Below are 25,741 nucleotides of genomic sequence, written 5' to 3'. Positions count from 1 at the left end.
TGTAATGTTTTACTTCATTATAAATTTTTTAATATGTAAAATATTTTAAACATAATATATATATATATATATTATATAAAAGTAATGTTAAATTTATTAATTTAAATAAATTATTCATTGTAATAACGAGTTCAATGTTAGGTCTTGTTCGGTAAAAATTTTATATTAATCATTACCAAATCAATTTTTCAATCCATCACTTCTATTCAATTATATCATTCATTTCATTAACCAAAATACTAAAATATCTTTTATTTTAAATTATTATTTTTTATTTTATTTATATATAATACCTTTAAAACTTTTTACCAAAAATAATAATTATATTCTCATAATCATCCCCCATCATTCAATTCAATAGACAGGAAGACAAAACCCTTTTCCAACTTTTCTTCTTTCCGAAATCCTGAGGCGTCTTCATTTTAGCCCCTCGGACTTTCCATTCTTTTACTTCAGCCTAGAATTTATTTACATAATTAATTTTATTAATTCATAAATAATTCAGTACATAAAATTTTTGTCTAGGTGTAATTCAACTTATAGATTTTTTCAACGTCCAATTTTGACCATAGACTTCTAATTTGTTGGAAGGTAAAATCGTTGTTGAAACGGACAATTTGCTCCCACTGACTTGGCCTTAACCTAAGGATGAGTGAAGTGGTGGGCCTCCAATTCATATTATTTTTAATAATTTTGAAATATTTTCACCATTGAATTATTTGTTCACGTCTAATTTGATCCTCAAACTTTATATATGTTAAATTTTGGCTATAAAGTTTCAATTTAACTTTTTGAAAATTCTTTAGGACTTGTTTGGTTCATTTTCACACCAAATAACCTTGATTCATCAAATAGAGCCTCTAAATCATTTTAGAAAATTTTCAAAAATTCAAAGATGATCAAAATATTATTTTCAATAAAAAATATATTTTCCACAATTGTTAGGGCCTGTATCATGAGTTCTACAACTTGGAAAATTACAAAATTATTTTTGACTTCCACAAAATTTTGAAGAATTTTTTTAGCACGTTTGGAAAAATACTCATTTTAGTAGTGTCATATTTGGAGTTCTTTATCTTCAAATATTCCAAACTCTAGTGCAGCGCGCGTGCTCCTAAAAATATATTCCACATGCACAAGAACTTTCAAAAAAAATTCAAACATCTTTAGAAAAATTCTTGATTTTGGTTGTGTCATAAACGGGACTCCAATCATCTCAAATCCTCAATCCACATCTTCCTACACTCGTGAACTCTTTTCCTACAAGGATTCACTGTTTGAACCCAACAAATAAACACTCAAGCAACATACAAAGTAGCGAATTCACATTTTGTTTACGTGTGCCTGAGGTGCATTCAAGGTTTCTTTATATCTTTTTCGTCTATAAAAACCTAACGAGAGTTTAAAATCGTCTCTAAACTAAGAATAAGGTTATCCTTCTAAATAGACTTAAGACATGATAATGACAATCATGAGAATTCTAATGGCGTAATCAACTTTTATCTAAATCTAATCAAACTTAGGATTATCTTTGAGCAATGAATAATATTAATACCTTAGTTTTAGACACAAGTTAGGATATTCACAAGTAAAAAAGAATTATGAACTAAGAATACATGTGTAACAAACCTTCACAATATACAATGGTTAAACTACATTCGAGTAGAGACTGTCATTTGTACAGGCACATAGAACATAGCGCTACGTCCCTTTCTTAATGCATAACTAAGCACTAAACCCTTAATCCGTGAATACTCCAATTTTGTTCCTCATCTCTAAAATAAGAAAACATCCTACTTGGACAACCTTCCTATCTATTTTTGCGAGATTCGAGAGAAAAATAATCTAAGGGGTTCTATAACATAACTTCTCTATAAAAAATATTTTTTAAAAATAAGTGCACAGGTTGTGTCTACCATTTAAATTCTCCGTTGCATCCCCCGTGGGTCGAGCACTCGAATGGATAGATAAAGTATGGGACCAATCAACTCTGGATTGCACAAATCACCTTTAAAAACGCAACATTCGAATGGATAAGAAACTTGAACATATTACTTCTTACCGCGCCCTTAAAGCGAAAAGACGAAAAAAGGTCTTTTGACTACAAAAAGTATTTAAGATCTCATTGGGGGCTTTGAAGTGCTTGGTTAACATTTGGAATATTTTTTATTTGATTTAGTTCGTTTTGAAGTACATATTTTTATTATCAAAATAATAAAATTGTGTTTGAGTCACGATTTATCGTAAAAAACTTATTTAAAATAAAAAAAGTTGTTTTATAATTTTTTTTTATTAGATACGTGATATGAGAATGGGTGGTTCACAGTATTATGTTTATTAACATAATTTTTATTTGTTAAAAATAAATAAGTTTGTAACTATATTTATGTTATATTAGAATATAGTAATATTTTGATAATTATCTATAGAGAACTCTTATTTATAAAATTCTAACAAAATATAGAGACATATATAAAATATTGTTACTTTTCTTATATAAAGAGCACTATTTTATTGTAATTAAAATAATAATCATAAAAAAATCGTTTTTTATGGTAGTAAATCTTTTTCAAGATTTATGAAATTTTATAAATATTATTTTGAATTAATTAATCTTTATTAGTTTTAGTTAACCAGCCTTTATGACAATGGTTATAGAGTCATACTATAATTCATCATCTCACAAAATATTTTGAATTCAAATTTTCATTTTGACAATACTATCCATTCAAAGTACAATTGTTTAGATTTTTAATGCATGTATATATATTCTCTTATTAATTAAAAGCAAATATAAAATAAAGATTTAATTTAAATACTAAATGACATTAAAAATAATTTTCTTCTATAATTATGTTTATGTGAAGGGATGGTAAAACTTTATTGTATTGATAAGCTATAAATATTTTAATATTAAAAAAATTGTTTGTGGGATATTACCATTATAACCCAAAAAAAATATTTTAATTAAAATAAGCTGTTTTTATAACATAATTATTTATTCAATTTGTTCTACCATAATATAGAAAAAGAGTTTTTATGATAGTAAATATTACACAATTAATTACAAAATCTAAAATTAAATTTTGCAATTTTGATTAATGCGTTGATTACAATGTATGCATTAAATTTTTATCAAGTTTTTATTTCTCTAAAAAAATCTATATAAAGAGATTTCTAGCATTGTGAAAAATATAAGATTTTTCTTTAACCAATTCTTTGTAAAACATCATGAGTAGAAAGAAAGTGAAGTTTTCTTTCATTCTCAATCACACTTTGAGAAGAATCAAGTTCAAAATGAGAAAAGAATGTGTTGTGGAGAAATTAAATGAACTGACGACTCTTTGTGGCATTGATAAGTGTACAGTCATTTACAGTGAATTTAATTCACATCCTTTTGTTCGGACATCTATAGAGGAAGTACGAAGACTTATAACTAAGTACCATACTTTTTCAAAGGCTGATCGAGAAAAACGAAATGTCAATTAAGAGACCTTTACAAAACAGGGGCCTGTCTCGAAAAGATAGAAGAGAAGTTGAGAAGACCATATAGAAAGAAATGTCATAATCAAATGACATATATCATATATCAAACCATGATAAATCCACGAAGAGCAATGTCAAGCTGAATGTGGGGGATTTTGAAGAGCTCGCTAGAGTTCAATATGGATTTCCAACAGGTGATTTCCAAATGACCTACCTTTCCTTGAATCCCAGACCCGAGCGACCTGCCCCCATTTCCTTGATAAGGTGCACTTTACCCATTCTCCAATATGCATGTTTCTTTTTGTTATTTTTTTTTAGCTCCAAATGTAATGTCTTTCTTTAATAATTTATTTTTGTTGAAGTCTTTTTATTATATATTTTTTATTTAATAATGGTTTTCAAAAATAATATATTCTTTTAATTATTATTATTTTTATTTAGTAATAATAAGATAAAAAAAAATAAAATAATAAATATTTATGAACTATTTAAAATATTAAATATTCTACAGTTAATTAATTTTTTATATATTTAAATATATATATATATTACTAGTATTTATTATATTTTATAAATTTACTTTTTATAAATCTCACCACCTTTCACACGCCTACAAGAACAGGTATTTTTTTTCTTTTCTAAAACACACAAACTTGAACCGGCCTGGTTTTAGACGTTTTGATATATGTTAAAACTTATATTTTTGTGTCGTTCAATAACAAATATATAGAAAATGTCGCTATTATCCTCCTTTTTTACTACCCCAAACAAACATATCCTTAAATTTAGTTTGTTTTAAGTTATTTGAAATTATTATAAAATAATTTACTACCTATCATCTTTATTAAACAAATTATTATAGTTGTCAAACACTATTAAACAAGCCTTAATTTTAAAAGTAAATTATCATATAAAACAATTGCCCACGTGTAAATTAATAAAAAAATGTATTACTAATTATTAATTTAAACATAATAACTAACAAATACATGTAAAATAAATTATGTGCAGTTTTATCTTTCAAAACAAGTTAATTAATTAATCTCTTTTTTGTGCATTATTAATAAAGAAAATTTTAAGACTTGTAATTAATAGAAAATAGTAGCATGATAACTTCATTTTATTAAATATAAAATAAAACATAGCACTAGTTTTCTTTTCTTTTTTTAAATGTAGAATTTCGCATTACTCCAATAGAAAGACTCATAGCCAGGTGGGTCAATTTAAAAATATTTATTAATTGAAAGTATAATTCATAAAAACGGCTATAAGTGTAAATTATTTATAATTTTCTTAACGCATATTATGTTAGGATTTGTATCTCCCAAATTCGACCGGTATGAAACAATCTGTAAAAATACAAGAAAAAATAACACAAGAAGACACAAATTTATAGTGGTTCACTCAAATTGAGTTACATCCACTTCAGCCACCACCAGATTTCACTATGAAGAAGAAGGAATACAGAGTTTTTGCCTCACATTTTATCTCTCTAGAATTCAGTCTATACTCTTAAACTCTTAATAATCACATATTTATAGGGTAAACATTCTGGTAATAAACCTAAATAACTCTTGGTCAGGCCCAAGCTCAAAATCAAATACAAACCCAAAACTTCTAATTAACACTTGTAGAGTTTATTATAAGTGTAACCTTAATAACTCAACATATTATGCGTTGATATTTATGTGTCAGGAAAATCTCAAATTCAACCTATTATGCGTTGATATTTATGTGTCAGGAAAAGCTCAAATTGTGTAGTGTATAGATCATGTGCTCATAAACTCCTTGTGCAATTTAGGTAGAAATAAATAATAGAACCAACATTGAAGAATGTTTTGATTTTTTCCTTTAGTTTATTTTGTCATGCATGTATATATTATTATTTTTTTTTTTTATTATATTGTTGAGTTATATAGTTAAAATATGTTAATATTAACTCATTTTTTAAATTTCAACAGTATATAGTCATAATAAACTCGTAGTGATTGGACACTATACGGAAGACACTTATTGTTTTATTTAATTTAATTATATATGAAATATAATAACAAATAAAAAGAGAAGGTTTACGTCACATATAATATTGAATATCAATCAATGTGCATCACGTAAGTTTTGGTTATTTTTTAAAAAAGAGACTTAGGCTAAGTGTTTTCATATATATATATTAGAGAGATTTCTCTAGGGTTTCATCACCGCCCGCCTCATCCGCCTGATTTGCCTACTGATCTACGGGCAAAGTCCCTAGCTAGGGTTCTGTCGTCGTCGCCACCTCATTCGCCTACTGATCTACTAGCAAAGTCGATCGATCTTCTTTTGTTGGACCATACCGATATGGTTCCACAAAGCGGAGAAGAACTAAAGAGTCGATGAAAAATCACCATTTGCCATGATCCAGATCTCCTCTGATTGGGGCACCTGTTTGATCCTGGCATTGAAGAGGTAATTTCGTACTTTTTATATAGATGTTTATCATGTGGTTGGATCCAGTTTGGTGTTCAAGGTAAGAAAACTCCCATATTATTGGTTTCTTTGAAATTAGTTACCATTTCATGTTGATTCATTAAGATGGATCTGTTTCTACTAATTAATTTTGGAAGAATAGGTTTTTTGGTTTTTGATTGGTATTGTCAAATGTCTTCTTGTCATCATGTTGGAAGAACCGATTTTTTGTTTTTTATTGGTATTGATAGATGTCTTCTTGTCATCATATTGGAAGAATCGGTTTTTTATTTTTGATTGGTATTATTAGATGTCTTCTTGTCATCATGCTACAAAAGAGATAATTGGATATAATTGCAAAGGAGGAACTTGGTCCATAGTTACAAATGAGTTACTAAGTTAATTAAATATAGATCTAGGGTTACTTGACTATATAATGGATTATTGATTACTTAGGGTCTTTGTGGGTACAAGAGAGTTATGAGTAATGGTAGTTTTTTATTTTACAAAGAGTACATGTTTATGGGGATAGAAAGGTCTTCACTTGGTTAATTGAAGGTAGAAGGGTTGCTTGGCTATTATGAGGTCTTTGGCTACAAATTAAGGGGTTAATTGAGTTACAAAAAATGTACTTATTTTTTTTCTAAAAAAATTTAGGCTTAAGGAGATTACAAAGGGGGCTTCTTGTTATCATGGCTACAAAAGGGGTATAATTGAATACAATTACAAAAGAGACTTACTTGATCAATTTGTTACAAATTATTATGTTAATTGAATATTATAGGGTTACTCGGCTATAATGGATTTTTTATTAGACATGGTCTTTAGCTACAAAAGGTGGTTAAGATCTACCACTTTCATGATTCATGGGGATTTGAGATACTTAATTAACCTTTGGGATATTTTTTGTTTGTTTTTGTTCATTTGGAAGTACATTTTCTTATTATCAAAAAAAAAAATGTGTTTGAGTCAAGGTTTATAGTAAAATAACATTTAATTTTTTTTAAAAAAAAAAATACTTATTAAATTTATGAGAAATGATTAAGAATTCATAGTATTATGTTTATTAACATAATTTTTTGTTGTTAAAAATAAATAAGTTTTAAATTATATTTATGTTATTACACAAGACAATATTTTTATTAGAATTGTTATAATATATATATATATATATATATATATATATATATATATATGAATATTTTTTAATTATTTATATGTAAAGAATTATTATGGGTAAATTTCAATCCAATCAAATGTGGTAGAATATATGAAAGATTATTTATTTCTACATTTTTATATATAAGGAAAGTCTAAAGAAACAATCTTTCATATATTTTCTCATATTTGAGATCTTTATAGATAATTAATGAAAATATAGAGCACTCTTTTATTTAAATAAAATAATAATCACAAAAAGAATTTTTTTTTTATTGTAGTAAATCTTTTCAAAGATTTATGAAATTTTATATATATTATTTTTAATTAATTAAATTTATTAGTAATAATTAAATTCATAATCTTACAAAATATATTGAATTTAAATTTTCATTTTGACAGTAATATATATTTAAAGTATAAGTGTTTAGATGTGCACTACATGTATCTCATTAATTAGGTGACACTTATAAAAAAAAATGGAGTGGTAGATTTTTTTCTCTTTGTACATGTGACGTTTTTTTAATGGATAAAGATAGTGCATGCCCTCCAATTTACAAGTTTATCTCTTCTTCTTTTTTCTTTGTTCTTTGTTTTTTGTTTTCTGTTTTAGCCCCAATGTACTCTTTCCTTAATATAATTTATTTTTATTGAAGTCTTTTTATTACATATTTTTTATTTAATAATTGTTTTTCAAAAATAATACATTCTTTTAATAACAAATAAAATTAATTATTATTTTTATTTAGTAATAATAACATAATAAATATATATGAATTATTTAAAATATATTGCAGTTAATTTCTTTATATATATATTTTAATATATTTATATTTTATAAATTTATTTATTTTTTATATTTATAAGATTAAATAATAATTTTAAAATATCAATACAAAATTATAATAATTTTAGTTTTGTAATGTTTGACTTCATTATAATTAAACATTTTTTTATAATATCTAGAATATTTAAAACATAATATATATATATATATATATATATAATGTTAAATTTATTAATTTAAATAAATTATCCAATATTTTTAATAATTAGTTAGGTATAGGATAGACGGGACATTTAAACTTAAGGATTAATTTTAGTGAATGTAATTAAAAATATTTTTAAATAATTGTGTTCACTCAAAAATTTAAGAATTATGACAGGCAAGTTAAAAATGAGTGTCTTTATAAAAATAAAAAATAAAATCCAAATAAATTTCAAATTTGTGTAATGTTTTGTTAATGAGTTATAAAATTTGGAAGTTAGAAATATAAATTCCAAACCAGTTAGAATTAGGCCAATTAGAAATATAATGAGTAATAAAGTATCTACTAACATATTAATTATTAAATTTAAATTTATTTTATTATTATTATTCATCAAATTACTAGAATATTATCAAATTACTAGAATATTGCTCATTTGCATTGTTGTATTACAAAGTTTAAATATTATATTTTTGTCTATTTAAAAAATACATTATCATCCCTCTCAAACTTTTTTTTTAAATAAAAATAAATATTTAAAATAATGTTTTATCACAATAATTTTCGAATTATTTAATTTAGTAATTAAAAAAAATTGTTTTAAAAAAAGTTTGAGAGTGATGATAGTAGTCGAAGTCTTGATTTTTTTTTGTGTGGTGTGTAAAACCTGACAGTGCCAAAGCCTATTTGTATCTCTTCTTGTTACACCTCGGGAGTTTTATTTTTTTAGAATAATTTCATTGTTTCATATTTCTTTATTTGTCTTACAATTGGATTGTTGGGTAAGTATGGGAATAAACATACATATTGGTTGCCTATTTGCAAATATTACCCAAAATTTTGTTAAAAAAACAGGAGTTGGCACAAATTTTTGCTTTTATGGCTCAATTCTCTTACATTACTATTGTCATCGCCAATGCAAGAAATTACAGGAATGCCCTTTAGTATTTCATCTCTAGTTATCATAAGTCATAACATGTATGCCATCATCTAATTTTTCTATTTGGCTAGGTTTAGGGTTTATAATGGGAATGGTGGTGTTAATTAATGTTTGCTATGAAAAAGAAAACAAATTTATATTGAAGTCTTTGTTTCTTTTTTTTATTTGCCTTAGTCAAAACATTTTATTAAAAAATAATAATTCATATATACTTAATTAATTTACCTTAATCAAAGTATTAATTATTAAGGGCAGACATAAATTGTCACTAAATAAATCATAATAGCCTATGGTTGAAAGTTTCTTATTTAAGAGTAATATTGTTTAATGAAAAATCAAACATATAATATATTTTTCTTTTTCCTGAAAAAAAGTACTTATTTATAAAAATAACAAACAAAATATAATGTTTTTATAGTTAAACTAAAACTAAAGAAAAATAATATAAATTGAAAGTCTAATAGAAGTTGTAGAATTGAAGAAAAAAATTATAATTTTTGGAAGATGAATGAAAAAGAAATAAATAAGTTGTTTGGACTTTGGAGGAAGAGTTTGAGAAGACACTAAAAATTTAGGGTTTTGGTTATTAATTTTGTTTTGTTTTTCTAAAATTTATAATTATATAGTAATGACACTTGAATTATAAAATTGAGTTAATTATTTTTTAAATATCAAATTAACAACATAATTGTTTACATTTTATTCATTAAATTATATAATAATTAAATGATAGGCATAAAGACAAAATAGTAGTTAGGATAGTCCCAAACTCTTCTAATTAACAAGTTTTCATGAGTTAAAGCTCCACCCTAAATAATTCAAATTTTTTTCTGAATCTGGATATGACATATAGAAACCGCCAAATTAACATTTAATTCAAATTTGTTTCTTGCTATCGCGATCTCATCCATACACCGAGAAGATAAATTTGATTGAAAAAAGTGTTTCCAAATGAGGGAGTTCTAATTTTAGAATAAGATATAACCCTTAATGAACATATCAAAAAAATCAACATTCAAAAGAAAATTTTATAACTAACCTGAAATCCATATATCTGCATTCTCTACAATACCAGACTAGATTACTGTTCTTCTTATTTCTAAATAATTCACATTTTTATTTCTAAATCTGGATATGACAGAAATCGCCAAATTAACATTTAATTCAAATTTGTTTCGTACAAATGCGATCTCATCCACACATGAGAAGATAAATTAGATTGAAAAAGTATTTCCAAATAAGGGAGTTCTAGTTTTAGATTGAGATTGAGATATATAACCTTTGATGAACATATCAAAAAATCAACATTCAAAAGGAAATTTTATAACTCACCTGAAATCATCCATATGTTTGCAACAATACCCGACTAGCATTTACTGTTCTTCTTCGATTTCCTCAATCAATATCTGTATCGATGAAACTAGTAATCAAGCTTCAACTTAAGAAAACCTTAACAATGCAATCATATATATGATGAACATCAAATCAAAACACCCATTGTCTGCAATAACAAAAGAATAAATACCCTGTTAAGATTATTATCTTCATCTCCATCAGATCTGCGAATTTGAAGAGAAAACGAAAAGATGAAAAATAGAACCGACCTCTTAATGGCTGAAATACATATGATTCCTGAAAATTATTATGAAACACACAAATACAATAAGCATATATAGTAAACAAATTGACACTTATTACAGTTAAAAACATATCTATCTAAAGAATCAAAACTTTTAGCAGCAGTTGTTATATCTGGAAAAAAAGAAGCTCAATTCAGCAAAACACGGTTTTATCATGGAACTACTACATTAGAGTAGATTTAACAACACAACATCAGATTAAGAAAGAATATGTATGAAGGAAAGGAAGAAAAACTAAACTGATAACTAGTACTATTTCTTTCCAAAAAGATCACCATCATTATCATCATCATCATCATCATGAAGCTTATAAAAGCTCATGAGAATCCCCTGTTTAGCTTCTGAATAGCACAAAACATTTTCCGCCTTGTTCCAACTGCGTTTATACCCATATCCTTAAGATCTTCCAATGTCAGCATTGGTAAAACTTCATCATCTACTTCGTGTATCTCAAATACCGGTGCATATCGACCTAACCCTAATTGATTTAGCCAAACTCTAACGCTATTCCTTTCCTCGTGATTCCAATTTCTAGCATCTGTATCCGATGGTCCTCCTCCTCCTTCGAGTTCAATCCCACCACCTTCATGGTGTTCTTTATTTTCCAATCCTCTAGTTCGAACACCAACCCTTCTCCTTCTTTCTACATCAATCCCTACATTTTCTATAGAATTAATTGGACTATGATCTTTCAATCGACTATCTGAACCTTCAACATTGAAATCCCTAAATCTCTCATCCATATCTTCATCTCCAACACTAAACTTCTCATCACCTGCATCATCACCCTTCGAGTTCCAATTTGACCTAAATCGTTTGCGTTTAGACTTCCCATCTCGAACTTTCCAGCTCCCAATCGCGACACCTTCTCTATCATCTCCCTCTAGGGTTTCATTAGCAAAATCCATCGAAGCACCACCCCCACCACCCCCAGCCGCTAAATTGACAACAGGACGCGTTCTCATACCCTTACCGGAGTCTTTTATCGGTGGCTTCCACTGCTTAACCCTTCGATTATCGTAGGTTTGTTCTCCGATATCTCCTAATCTGACACTTGGACGACGTTGTCTCTTAGTTGATATGTTCTCGGTGGAGATTATCGCCGGAGCTATACCACCGTTAGTCTGACCCTCCGGCGGCTGTATCTCCGCCATTTGGAGGTAATATACAACTCAAAAACTGACCCTCTTTTGGGAAGTTGTAGATACGAATGGTGAAGAAGAAAGATGTTCGCTTTCTTGGTCTTTATATCAGAAATCTCCGGTGAATGAGTGAAGTGTCTGAGTGTTGACGGAGCCGCCGACGATTAAAGAAATGACCTTTTCCGAGCAAAGAAGAGAGAAGGAGAAGGTAGCTGTAGCCTTTCCTTTTCTTGTTTTTTAATAAACCAGAGGATTTGTAATTATAAATAAGGTCATACCCCCCTCAGCTTATACCCTTATCCATATATAAACCCTCAACTAATAAAATGGCTTTCTTCCCATAATCAAACAAAGGGATGACATTCAATGGTTGGGTTCACGTAGTTTAAATCGGGGTGGGGAGAAGGTACTGGTCGAGTTCAAAAATGGAGATAAAGAGTGTGCAATACTCAAACCCGATATCCGATACATGATACCAGACTATTTTAATATTTAAAAAAAATTATGGGTATTATCTGATTTATCAACATCTTCCAAGTTATATTTATTCTTTTTAAAATCTATCCTCTTATAAGTGTTTAATCAAGTAATTGAGTACTCGGCAGGAATCGGGTACCAACGAATTGGGAATGGGTATAAAAATAGAGATAATTATTGGAGACGGGTGACGGATAGTAAAATGAAATTCGGATTCGGGACCAGGACGGATACTTTGCGCGACGAGTATGGTACACATTGTCATCCTTAATCAAACATAATTTCATTCATTTTCTCATTAATCATAATCACTCAATTTATTAACTAAAACACTAAAATACATTTTATTTAAAATATATACTGTCATTATATATTAATATACCTTTTAAATTTTAAAATATTATATATGAATTTCTCAAATTATTTTATTGGGTGTTTTTTTAAGTATAAGTCTAGTTTTTTGATATAAACAAATTGAATATTTAATTTTTGAATATTTAATTTCTTTTTCTAACCTAGCGACAACCAAAGTTATTCTCAATTTTCCTAAGGTCTTGGCCCTCCTAGGTATGAGTCTGTCAGACGGCAAGTGCAAGTTCTGCGTCTTTAAATGGTTAAGTATTTACATGCTATTTGTTTAATCCGTTGTTAATGGTAGTTTATAGTGAAATGATAGGTTTTTATTAATTTTATCTTGATTTTTTTATATTTTTTTTATAAAATTGTGTAATGTTATTTAACAAATAAAAAAAATGTATTTGTGTGTCATATTGTTGATATTAAATTTTTAAAAAGTTGATATTTTTTACTACATGATACAAAATTACATAAATAAACCTAAAGAACTAAATAAAAAATTTAACAAAAAAAAAAAGAGATGCAATATTATGTCAAACAAAAAGTTACATCTCTCAAGTTCTTGAAAAATAAAGATTTAATTTATTTTACAAACATTATTTTCTATTAAGTTTTGTTTGTTTTAACTTATTTTAAATCTTATTTTATTTTAGCTACATATATTATTATCTTGATAATATATATATATATATATATATATATATATATATATATAAAACAATTAAATAAATAAATCTTAAAGAAATTGTCAATTTATTAATTGTCTGTTTTTATTATTAATTTATTCAATGATTCAATAAACTGCTGAAAAATGAGATTATCTTATTTTCAATAGTTTTATATTTTATATATTCTTTCAAGAATTCATTTCTATATTATGACCACTTGATGACCTTATTTATAGGATTCTGATTTCAAACCAAAACAACAATTAGAATGACATAAAACAAGCATTGATTCATTTTGATTTTTGCATTTGATCTACAATATATTACTCTCCATAAACAACTAATGTGTTTAGTTTACTTTTACTATGTGTATCAATGTTTTACAAGAACACCCAAAAATGCAAAAACATGGTAAAAATAAAGAAGGAAAAACCTGGACCCAAGGCAGCTTTTTGCGTGTTTTAATCGATCTTGGAGTATTGTCCTTTTCAGCCTCAGCATGCCTAAACTTGAATCATTCTTCATCTCGGGTAGCAATTAGTATATGAGGTTTTGATACATTAGGGAGAAGTTGTACAGAGTGAACCGTGACCGAGATTGTGCTCCAAAGGATACATATTGGTATGTCTCACATATTGTAGATGGTCAAGAACAGTTTTTCTTGCATTTGAAATCTTTTTAGCTTCTCTTCTATTTATTAGTCTCTTAGAAATTGTGCATGCAGAAAGTGGATCAACCGATCCTCCTCCAACCCTCCTGTGTCAATGATTCATTAATCAGAAAAATAAATTAAAAAGAGGGCAATAAAAGAATTATGGTCGAGAATATGGACCCCAAAATTTTCTCAGATGCAAGTCTGGCTGCGTTAATTGTGCGACGATCAGGAACCCACTTCACAACACGGTTTGGGTCAGTTCTCATTGGAGAATGTATCTTTATAAGCTGCATGACAATTGACAAAAAAAAATCAAACAAATATATGAGAATACTACCTAAATGTAAAAGAAGCATGGTAGTAGTACTATATAAAGAGATAAAATAGTAGCTATGATCTTACTTACTCCTAAGCATTCCATCATCTGATAGTAAGCTCTGCCATGAAGAGGTGTATGACCATTTCGAGACTCAGAGAAGTATCTGGTCCTGGGATTAAAATGAAACAATACAGATTAGTGAAGTGATTCGTGTGGCCATCTGTACAACGAAAAACAGAGAATGAGTGGACATTTACCATTCTTTATAACCTGGATCAACTGTGAAACCATACATGTCAACACTGTCACAGATGGAGAGAGCAAACTCAAGAGCTTTGAGCCCAGTTCCTTTCGCTGCTGAACCAAAAGATGCACCTAACATGAGATACACAGGATTGCGAATTGGAATTTCCTACACAAGACAATGAAAATAAATTGCTACTTAGACTTAAGATAATCTACCATTTTCAAAAAAGGACTGGAGATTATAAAAAGTTCATATGTTAGACAATGTCAATGCAACACAAGAAGACTCGATAGACATCAGATTGCATTGGACTGACATAAATTCAACTAATCCATAAGCTTGGGAGTTTGTTGTTGACATAATAACAACTCTTCCATGTCTTCACATACAAGCCGTAGAACTTGTCTCTTAAGAGCATGTAAAACCTTGTTGGTAATCTCATGATTTCAAAAGCCTATCTGCTTCTATTTAACTCCTCTCGTTTCCCAGTAATTCAACCTTATGAAATGTAATTTTTTACAGTGAAACACACAGATTATTATGAGAAATGAGGATAGATATTCCCCTTTATCCCCCTTTTATCCCGTTTCTAACATCTGGGAACTTAGTTTTGTATTTGGTCGAATATTTCTACTCTCGACGTGATCTTTGCGTTCATTATAGTTTTGATGAAGTTCTTCCTTATTTTTTAAAATAATAATATTTCAAACCAAGGCCAAATTTGGTTCTGCGATTGACAGGGATTGGGGTAGCTTACAAACTGATCAATTTATAATTTATTTGGACTCCTTTGGGGAAGATGAATTATTCATATTTGTGTATCCAATTTTTTTGTGTCATAAAAATGTTTATTTAGGGGGTATATAATACATAGATGCCAAGGAGATACAAAGGGTAAAAAAAAGGTCACTAATGAAAGAAATATAGAAATACACAGAAGCTGCTGGCCAAGGATGCCACATTTGAAATAAATTTGACTCTCAAGTATTTCTTCTCTAGAGTCCAAAATCTTCATTTTTTATGGTTTCATTTAGTATGTGTCTTTAAACACTTCAGCGGGAAACCCGAGGAAATGGTCCATTTAGGAGGAAACACGTGATTTTTAGTACTACCTAATTTATAGGAAAGAATGGTTACAAACCCGGATCATTTTGTTCATGCTATCATGAATGGTAGTTTTGATGATCAGCACCTCCTTTCCAGCATCTGAAATATAAACACTAGTAGTTGATTCCAGTACAACGTAAGGCAGTCAAAAAAGAAAAATTGTTGTACCATATAATTCTGCAACTTTGTCCAGGGCTTTGGCAGATCCTCTATTAAGAAGGCGGAATGTACTCTTGCTCCCAACAAACTCTGTGTAGTTCTGCAAACCATCCCAAGGAAAGAAGTGTGTCTTTACTCTTTGTGAAGAAGGGAGCCAATGCAATGCATTGAAAACAATGCAATGCATTTAAAACATGTTATGGAAACAAAACCTCAATTGGTGCACCATTCTCTCTGAAAACAGCATCATAACCGTCTATCTCCTTTCCAAACTTTGTCTTCAGGAGATCACCTGAATTACCAACAACAGCACATCTGCCAAACTGCCTTGGAAGATATGGAGGTGTTTCAGGGAGCACTAAAGAAAGTTTCTCCATGCAAAGAGTCTTGTTTTCGCAATGATTTCTGTAACAAAATGCGTTACATGAGATCATTAGCAAAACAATAAAAATAATAATAATGGTTGGCACCTATGACCTAGCATATTTTTCTCTTTACATCTTCTATTGTCCATTTAAATCTCTTCTTTTTCCTTGTATCATATTTGAGTGAGGAGGATGGAATACTTTATGAACTATGAAGTAGCTTCCTTCTGATTCCTTACACTGGATGACTACATGCACAAAATTAAGTATTTCACAGGTAAAGTACTTACAGAAGTATCCCTTTGTTAATTCTCTGCCAAGCATAGTCTTTCCATCCATTGGGTAAAACATCAATGAACTCCTTAGTGAGTATAGTGCTGCTATTCCGAACCTGTGAATTTCATTTCGTCCACCAAACGGCGAAGAACAACTAAAGATTATGATGCATAGAGCTGAGAGTATGATTTCCAACCTAAAATGCAAGAAGATACTAAAGATAAAATAACTTTTTTCATGATATACTGCTTTATCCACAATAACTGAATAAAGGTTCTCTCCAGTCTTCCTCAAAAAGACAGCTTTAGAGTCAGGTATAGGAAGATTTTGTTGTTATTAGAAGAGAAAGAGAATAATGTACAAATTCTCCTAGCAATAATCTCAATTCTAAACAGAAAAAGAGTCAGAATACATAGAATTGAGAGGCACCATAAGACTTACCTGTTCCCATGTTGCAATAGCTTCACAAAGGTTAAACTCAAATGACAAACCTTCAGGTTTCCTTGTTTTAGGATCTGTCTGTTCATCATGCCAAATCAAAATCAGACTAGAGTAAACCTATGTGATAAGACATCATATTCAAAACTAGAAGATGCTTTTGGATTTTAAGAAATTCTGAAATTTTCATTATATTACATATGCCTGGAAAAGGAATAATTTATAGTCATCTCTTTCAAAATGTTTGATCATAATGGTATCCAGAACTTGACAGCCTAGAACAGATGTATGTTGCAAGAAGGTGGAGTCATTACTCATTAGCTACGAAAGAGAGAAAGAGACCAACCCATTTAGAGTCAGTGTTACTAGGGAACTGTAGCGTCACTTTACATATATCCTTGCCACTTATAGCTTGTAATCCTAGTCCATTTGAACTCTGCAAGTTAACATCAGACAAATATTAGTGATGCTCCATTACCAAAAAAAACTATAAATTCAAGTCCAGAAAGAGAATAACTATAATTTTATTAATTAGTTTAAGCATGGTGGTGAGTTAGCAAACTTTTTAGCAGGTATTCTCACCATATCGGAAGTTTATTCATAATTCATGTTACTCAGGTAAGAATATCTAAAAAGAACAAGAACTGGAATGCTTGTTTAAGACAGATGATAATAGTGGAATTTTGCAGAAATGGAGTTTAGACAGGTCCATTGTATAAATTCACTAGTTCCAATAAAAGATCCATCGGGAGAGAAATCTATAGAGGGTAAGTATTTGCCTCATTCAATATATTCGACGTGTCCATAATTAACAGGGCATGGCATACAAAAGATCCTCGTGAGAGATAGATTTTGAGCTGCTGTGAAAATAACTAAGTCGCCTGAATGTACCTCAAAAACTACATGATCGAAATAGTACAAATATAGTTTCATAGTCTAGATTCTAATTGATCCTTCATTAGACATTTCGGAATTGTACTAAGTCAGTTCCATACTACACTTGGCCAATGATTCTAAAACGAGATAAAAAAAAAAACTACTCTTACAGATTATCAAAATAATCATCAGACATACATTAACGGTTCATTAACAAAAAAAAAAATTAATTGAATCTGTCGAAAAGGTTAAGAACTAACCACGCACTTCTGGAAACTGCTTTGTACAGACTGCAATGCTTGGAGATCTGCATCCGATAGCTGGTGCGGCCTCTCTATACACGAACCACGTCAAATCAGTCGACTAATATGAGATACATACATACAGGAGCAGAAGCAAAGACACACTTACTAAGATTAGATACACCAGTGATGTAAATGAGGATGGCAGTCAAGCCAGAGACCAATGCAACTAAGAAAGCGAACTGTAGGAGCCGCATCTAGTGGCTTTTTGTAAGTGAATTCCTCCGATCCGATGCTGCGAACTGAAGGTGCGTCTTGTAAAGGCTCCTCCGATGGTGGATTGAACTGCTTCTTCTTGCTTTAGAATGACGGTTTTGATGAATCTTTGAAGATAAACAGCAGTCAAAGAGAGTGTAGAGTGATGAAATCTTGAGTTTTTCACGATTCTTCGCGCTTGGATTGAGATCGGATTTGCTTCCAAGAAGAAGATTGAAGAACAAGAGTAAAGTGGTAATTCTGATCTAGTCCTTCTTATATTATATTCTCAATTTTAATTCTACTCCTAAACTAAATTTACATGTAATTTCGATAACATAATTTTATAAAATACCTTCACTTTATTTTTATAAAATAAATATTATAATAATTGAAATAAATAAAACTCAAATAACCTAACATCAAACAAACATAATTTTATTAATTTTATTTTTAATTCAAATTAGCTCTACACTCCCAAAGGCATAATCTTTTTGGGGTAAAATGTTCATTTCGGTTTATCTTCTCATTAAAATAGTTTGTATCGATTTTTCAAATTTTTTATCCTTTAGCTAGATCGTTGACTTGGTTATAAGATGGTTTACAAAATTAACAAATATTCAATGTCGTAGTGATCCAATACATATATTCATAACATTGTATTATTATTATTATTATTATTATTATTATTATTATTATTATTATTATTATTATTATAACACTTTATGATATTTATTCTGAAAAGTCAGTAGAGCCGATCGAAGAATTAAATGTTCTTCTCAGGAACCTACGAGTTCTCAGGAACCTACGAGTTCGATAATATATTAGGTAACGTATTTTTTTTTATGTAATGATTTGTTGGTTTATTTAAATAATTTTTTATCATTTTTAAAATAAACATACCATTTAAAAGAAATTAAAAAACGTATATAATACAATAATGTTTTAACCAATCTTAGTAAAAGAAAATAAAAGTAAAAATAAAACAAAAAAATTATGTGAATCCCAAAATTTAAATTATACTTTACCACTAATTTAAAAAATAATTAACATAAAAAATCAAAATAATTATATTTAAAATAAAAAAAAAACATAAAATAAAAAAAAAAAATAACAAGAAGATCTTCACAAGGTTAATAACCAAGTCAATGACTCATCACACTTATTGAAATTCAACTTAGTTTACGACAAATGAAATTTAACGTGAATCATTTTATATAAGATTTGAAATATTATAAGATCGTGTTCTGGTAAGATTTTTTTTTTAATATCCACAAAATTATTTTTCAAATCAATTCCTTCTTATTCTTCACATAGCTTAAAACAATTTTCAAAATACTAAAATATTTTTTTTATTTTAAAATTATATTTTAAATACTACATATTTTAATATTAAATTATAATACAAAATTATTCATTTTATTTATCTTTTACAATATTAATTTAATAAATATATTTTGTTTTTATTATATTCTTTACGAAAGCCTAGTTTCATTTATTTTACTATATTTTATTATATTATTATAAATATATTTTACTATATTATTATAAATGATATTAAGGACGAAGATGAACATTTGGAAAAAATAATAAGAAAGAATAAATAAGAAAAAAGGGAAAATATTATTTTAATATTAAATAGTACATACATCCCTGTTGGTAATAATTATTTTGGGTTTTTAAAATAACCCGAAAATCCGAACAACACCTAAATGTTTATTTTAAATTTAAAAAATATGCATTATTTGAAGTTAATTAAATAACTCATAGTATTTATAAATCTAATTCAACGTCATTTCTTTCTTCATTCAAATAAATTTATATTATTTATTAATATAAATAAATACTAATTCAATTTATTAATTAAAACATTATAATATTTTATATTATAAATTATTATTTTTTATTTTGTCATTACATATTAATAAATTTAAATATAAAAAACTAAACTTTTCAATCATGAAAATAAAAATAAAAATAAAATTTCTGACAGTTTGCGTGTTATATAGCATATTATTCTATTTATTTTGTTGTCCTTTTGCAATAATTATTAATATTAAAATAGAGTGATCTAATAATTCCAGGGTATGAAACCAAGAACAGATCATCATCATCATCACTGTCTCTGGTTTCCATTTCTTTCTTGGACCATAAGAACATCGATCGAGAGAGATCCCAACATCCTAAAAAAGAGGGAATGTCAGTTTCCATGTTCAAATCAGAAAACCCTCCATAAAGTCAGCTACTTTGATGTACAAAACCGCTTTCTTTTTCCAATCTCCAAAGCTATAACAAAGATCGAAAAAAGCAGAAATATTACTTTCAAAACCCAATTCTAATGGCTAAAGAAGGAAACGAGGAAGACCCTTCAACACTCGTTAACAATTTCCAGGTAATCCCACTTTTCAATTCTTCACTTAACGCGTTCTATCGGTTATAAAGCTTCTCATTCCTTTCTTATGAAGAAAGAAGACGAAGATAAGGACTTTGATCTGGGATCTGAAGAACCTGAAACCCCATTTCCCATCTCTGTCACTTCTAGGGTTAGTCCCATTTCACTCTTTTTACATACAGATTGAATGATTTATACATGTCTGCGGTGGCTGATGCAGGTGCTGTTCATGTTGAGCGACATTGCCGCCGGTCCAGCATACAGATTTTCTCACTGGCTAGAACTTGTTCGTAAAAGAAGTGGTAGAAATCGTTCATCGGGTTTCCCCCGTCGATCTGTTACTCTAGATGCTATCACTTTTAGGTCATTTTTTTTACTACCCTTGTTCTTAATCTTTCAGATTTCGATATCATTCTCATACATTGTCTTTAATGTAAATGCGCAGTGCAGGAGATTATATATCCGATGGAATCATCTCTCCACCTTCTGAACAAGGAGATGAAATTAGTTTATGGGAAAGACTTGGTAAAGCTTCTAAGTTATCCATTGAACCGAATTCGTTTTCATGGGATAGTCTTTCTTCACTTCATCATACTGAACATAGTAATATCTCTGAACAATCTGAGGATGAAACTAATAGGGCATTAGAGGTATATATATATTTCAATTGAATCCTTCCATTTGTTGATATTTCAGATCTTTGTTGTTATAGATGACACTTTATTACGCGTTTTTTTAAGGTTACTGTCAATTCTGGTGGAGTAGTGTTTTTTGCTTTGTTCAACCAACAACAAATGCATGATCATTATTCAACTAAAGAAGCAGCTGCTGTTATTAAGTTTTCGTCTTCAAGGATGGCTACACAATCTGAACGACTTGGCTATGAGTTCGCCAAGTGGCTAGGTGTCCAAACTCCAAATGTATTGTGTTATATTTTTATTTTTGATTGTGTTATCTTGTATTTGAAGCATTGTCTGATTTTGTTTTTAAAAAAATCATGTCAGGTTCGGGTCATTCATAATTCTTGTCCAGAGTGGCTGAAGATTAAGGAAGCCACAGAGAAAGCGAGAGATCAAGCCGTATCTGAGGGAGATGAAGTTGGCGAACTTACTTGTTCAGAGCTTCTAGAAGCTCTTGAGTTGAGCAGATGTCTTCTTCTGATGAAGTACAAACACAAATCCTACAATCTCTAATTTTACATTTCTCTATTTCAGAAAAAAACACATTACCATTAAAACATTTTCACACTTTCATTCCTTAAAACTCATCTCCAATACAAAATGCTCTGTTATATTGAAAAGGGATTGAGTATTTTTCTTAATAAAGTTTGGGTTTCTTGTTAATCTTAATCATCCACCCTATCTAGGCTAGATCATACCCAATATGTGAAGCTTGAGAAGGAACTCCATTAGATTGAACTTGAGAAATTTGACGCTTAATCTGGTTAATTTGACCCCATATATTTATATACCATAATGTATGCTTCTGAAATTTAAAGAAAAAAAGACATTCTTGTATAAAAAGAGGTAATAAGTAATCAGACTTTGATTTATGTTCTTGTGTATGTCTAATTTATGTATTTTTTGTGTGTAAAGTTATGTACATGGGTGTCCCTTGTTGGAAAGCTCATCCTCGTTTGATTCACAAGAAGCTGCACAAAAGACGGCAGTTGCCCTTGGCAGGATATTGATGTTAGATCTGGTCATTAGAAATGAAGACAGACTTCCTTGTCATCAGCTGGGCTGGCGTGGAAATTCTGCAAATTTGTTATTATCCGACGAAATCTCATCAGCAAATATCGGCTTAAAGGAAACCTTAGACTCATCTATTGAACGACATATCCAAAAAGATCGAAGGGCATCATCAATGCATATCAGATTGACAACAGAAACACCAAAATCAACAATTGAATCCAGTTTTGGAATTGTGGCCATTGATTCTGGTGTCCCCAGACGACCACCTGCAGGAAAACGTGTAAGTGACCAAGAGACTTATCCAGAGTTGGTTGAACTCCTCATTAATAGCCGGGGTTATGCTTCAAGTCTTCTGTACGAGGTAACTAATGGGAAATTAGGATCTCCACTAGAAGATTCCTCTAGTGTTATCGATAAAGACAAAGCTTTGATTGTTCAAGAGTTTCGAAGTGGGTTCCGTGCTGCCTTAAGGGAGTTGCAAGGTTTTCAAATGTTCTTGCTCGCACTTCATCAAAAATTGGATATCCTTTTAAGAGCTTTTTTTAATATCACAAGCAAAATATCCTCCGGAGAATCGTCAGAGAAAGATGAATCAGTTAATCTGGATCAGGCTTTTAAAGATGATCCCTCTGATTCGAGTATTTATGACTTTGATAGAACTCCTTCTAGAGCGTCATCGTCGGCATGCAAAGGGAATTTGGACTCTAGTTCTCCTATGTCTCGAGAGGGGAAGTTTGGTAAATGGAGTGGAGAGTCTTTTCGCAATCTTCGGTTGACATCAAAGATCCGTGACTTCCACAAATTTGCCAAGGTATGCCAAAATAAGAAGAGAATGTCCAATTTTGCTGGACAAGCAATAAATTACCAATTGAAACTTAATCTTAACATTTTCCCTCCTTTTCAGGTTGATGTGGAGCTAAATAAAGAACTAGAACAATGGAACGAAATGCTTAAAAATGACGCGTTAAAATTATGCATGGAACACAATTTCAACAGTGGATTTTTTGAAGGTGGCGACAGCTATAATGTTGCGGATGCCTATGAGTTAAAGGTTGTTTTCACTGTCACCTTTATATATTTTTAACGCGTGAAATTAGTTATATTTAACCCTCCCAGGTAGCTTGTGCTAGCCTGGAATAAACCCGCGTCTAAAAAAATAGTTGTATTTGCACGTGCTTACTGTCTTTTATTGGTTTTCCTCGTACAACAGGTTAGACTTGAGCACATTCTTGAGAGAATAACTTTGATATCTGAGGCTGCAAATACAGAGAAGCCGTCACAAATTTCTAATAGCCTCTTCATTGGTGGTGCTCTGGCAGCTAGTTCTTTTTGCACTCTGAAACATTTTGGGATTTCACACATTTTATGCTTGTGCTCTAATGAAATCGGGCAGTCAGATTCGCAACGTCCTGAATTGTTTGAATACAGGAATATTTCTGTAAGTGTTTTGTACGTCATTCATTCTTTGTTGTGTATTTTACATCTTTGTGGGCATATTCAATTTGCTTTATGTGCAAGAGTTCATAATTTTTATGTGAAGTTGTGAGAACTAGAGATTCTAGTTATTGTTCTGAGGATGTAATAGAGTCATAAAAACTTTAGTATAAAATCATCAAGTTAGGTGATGAGAAGATGTCAGAAATCGAGACAATGAGACCCACCCCGAGTAGTTCAGATGACACAAGTTTTGGACTAACGGGGTTTTGGGGTTTGACCTATACGAGATGCACCCGGCACTCTGGTCATAGAAAAGAAAAATGTGACTTGCCTTATCTTGGAGCAATGATATGCTCAGATTCTTCTGTTTGTGTACTTGATTTTCACTATTTTCATGGATTAGTTTAGGTAGCTTCGAGATTTGGCTTCATTTGGAAACAATTTTCATTCAAATTTCTCATATAGATCTAGATGAAATCACATTTGAAGACATCAAAAAACTTATTGGCAGTTTCTTGTTAATATCACATGCGATGGACAGATACGCGACGAGGAAGATGCAAACATCAGCAGCATATTTTCAGAAGCACACGATTTTATTGACCACGTAGAACAAACCGGTGGAAAGATTCTCGTCCATTGCTTCGAGGGAAAAAGTAGAAGCGCAACTGTCGTAATCGCATACTTAATGATCAGAAAGTAAGTGAAATTTCACGTGTAACTTATTTTTCGACGATATTAATATAATATGGGTGGGTCTTAAAACAAACAACGCAGGAAAATGACTTTATCGGAGGCATGGAATTCTGTGAAAAGGGTTCACAGACGGGCCCAACCAAATGACGGGTTTGCGAGAATCCTTCTGGAACTAGACCAGGAATTACACGGGAAGGTATCAATGGAATGGCAGAGAAGGAAACCGACAATGAAGGTGTGCCCTATTTGTGGGAAAAATGCTGGGTTGAGTAGCAGCTCACTTAAACTTCATTTACAAAAAGTGCACAAGATGCTTTCATCATCAGGGAGTCTGGATAGTGCCATGGAAATACAAAAGTCTATAACTACAACAATCAACCACATTAGTAGAGCTTCGAGTGTCAACTCTAGATTAGAATTTACATAAACAAAATCATCATCATGGGGGTAAAACCTAAGAAAATAGAGTTATATTATTAGTTACCACAGTTATTGCTAGACTTTTATGTAAAATATTTCATAGATGGATAAGAAATGAATGTTTCCTTGTAAGAAATGTGTATATTTTTTACAGGCTCCTAATCTGCAGACACACTAGGAAACAGACAGACATTGCGGTGAGCAGAAGATTGTAGTCTCGGCCAACTTGAAGGCTGTCGGAGTAGATTTTGTTCGAAGGAAGAGCTGCATTTGCATTGTCAACTGACATAACTAACAGATGAAAGACAATGTTGTTGAATTAGTTTAAACTTTTTGATTCATGAAATGGATGTTGTTTTTACAACATTCTGTCTTATAATGTATGGAATCTTGTTGAAGAGAATGTATTGGAATAAAATGTTTATTTATACTTAAGGTTCAATGATCCTTCTTTTCCTTGTTTTCATAGTGAAAATAAATAAACATATGGTGTGGGATAATAGAGATTTCAAATGAAACAGGACAAGGGGTATGTCTTGTGGCATGGAACCGATTTGAATCAAATAATTTGTGATGTTTTCTCGAGGTTTAACTGTAGATCTCTGTTGCGTTATTTGATCGATTTAGAAATATGGGTTTAAATAGGAAATACGGTTTTGAATAATAGAGATGACAATGGGGCGGATCAGACAGGGAGGGAATGCATCTACGACGTCACGTATTTTTGCTATTATAATACGTCTCCCAGCTTGTTTCGGATTTATAACATGTTCTCAAAAAATAAAAATTATATAAAATAATGTTTTATATATATATTAAAAAAATTATATTATTATAAAGATTTTTTTTTATAAATTTTGA

The 25,741-nt window shown here is 29.8% G+C and overlaps 3 protein-coding genes across 6 annotated transcripts; 1 reads left to right on the top strand and 2 right to left on the bottom strand.

Annotated features, from left to right (window-relative positions):
• Positions 1–10,538: 10,538 nt before the first annotated feature.
• LOC124934832 (protein bicaudal C homolog 1-A-like) lies at positions 10,539–12,033 on the bottom strand. Its single transcript, XM_047475331.1, has 2 exons — positions 10,899–12,033; positions 10,539–10,650 (listed from the first exon to the last, which is right to left on the bottom strand). Exon 1 carries the CDS (start codon positions 11,810–11,812, stop codon positions 10,976–10,978), a length of 837 nt encoding a protein of 278 aa, XP_047331287.1. The 5' UTR covers positions 11,813–12,033; the 3' UTR covers positions 10,539–10,650; positions 10,899–10,975.
• Positions 12,034–13,571: 1,538 nt separating this feature from the next.
• LOC124934333 (sialyltransferase-like protein 2) lies at positions 13,572–18,475 on the bottom strand. The gene is made up of 12 exons (XM_047474851.1): positions 18,156–18,475; positions 18,005–18,078; positions 17,215–17,304; positions 16,872–16,949; positions 16,445–16,545; positions 16,002–16,194; positions 15,799–15,889; positions 15,665–15,729; positions 14,534–14,688; positions 14,364–14,445; positions 14,135–14,244; positions 13,572–14,058 (listed from the first exon to the last, which is right to left on the bottom strand). The coding sequence occupies exons 1-12, from the start codon at positions 18,241–18,243 to the stop codon at positions 13,863–13,865; spliced, it is 1,323 nt and encodes a 440-aa protein (XP_047330807.1). The 5' UTR covers positions 18,244–18,475; the 3' UTR covers positions 13,572–13,862.
• Positions 18,476–20,353: 1,878 nt separating this feature from the next.
• Positions 20,354–25,315, top strand: LOC124934213 (dual specificity protein phosphatase PHS1-like). Of its 4 annotated transcripts, none has more exons than XM_047474711.1 (12): positions 20,354–20,633; positions 20,707–20,784; positions 20,854–20,996; positions 21,079–21,283; positions 21,374–21,553; positions 21,638–21,798; positions 22,229–23,138; positions 23,232–23,378; positions 23,538–23,765; positions 24,306–24,463; positions 24,542–24,695; positions 25,050–25,315. In XM_047474711.1, exons 1-12 carry the CDS (start codon positions 20,580–20,582, stop codon positions 25,056–25,058), a joined length of 2,427 nt encoding a protein of 808 aa, XP_047330667.1. In that variant the 5' UTR covers positions 20,354–20,579; the 3' UTR covers positions 25,059–25,315. The 4 variants fall into 4 exon arrangements, with proteins under 4 accessions (XP_047330667.1, XP_047330666.1, XP_047330665.1 ...); XM_047474710.1 differs by having other exon boundaries at positions 25,035–25,315; XM_047474709.1 differs by having other exon boundaries at positions 24,542–24,907; positions 25,035–25,315.
• The last annotated feature ends 426 nt before the right edge of the window (positions 25,316–25,741 follow it).

This window comes from Impatiens glandulifera, chromosome 4 (genome assembly GCF_907164915.1).
Source record: "Impatiens glandulifera chromosome 4, dImpGla2.1, whole genome shotgun sequence".
NCBI classification, from domain to species: Eukaryota; Viridiplantae; Streptophyta; class Magnoliopsida; order Ericales; family Balsaminaceae; genus Impatiens; species Impatiens glandulifera.
The sequence above is the reverse complement of the archived record's forward strand: the minus strand, read 5'-3'. Positions and strand labels throughout refer to the sequence as shown.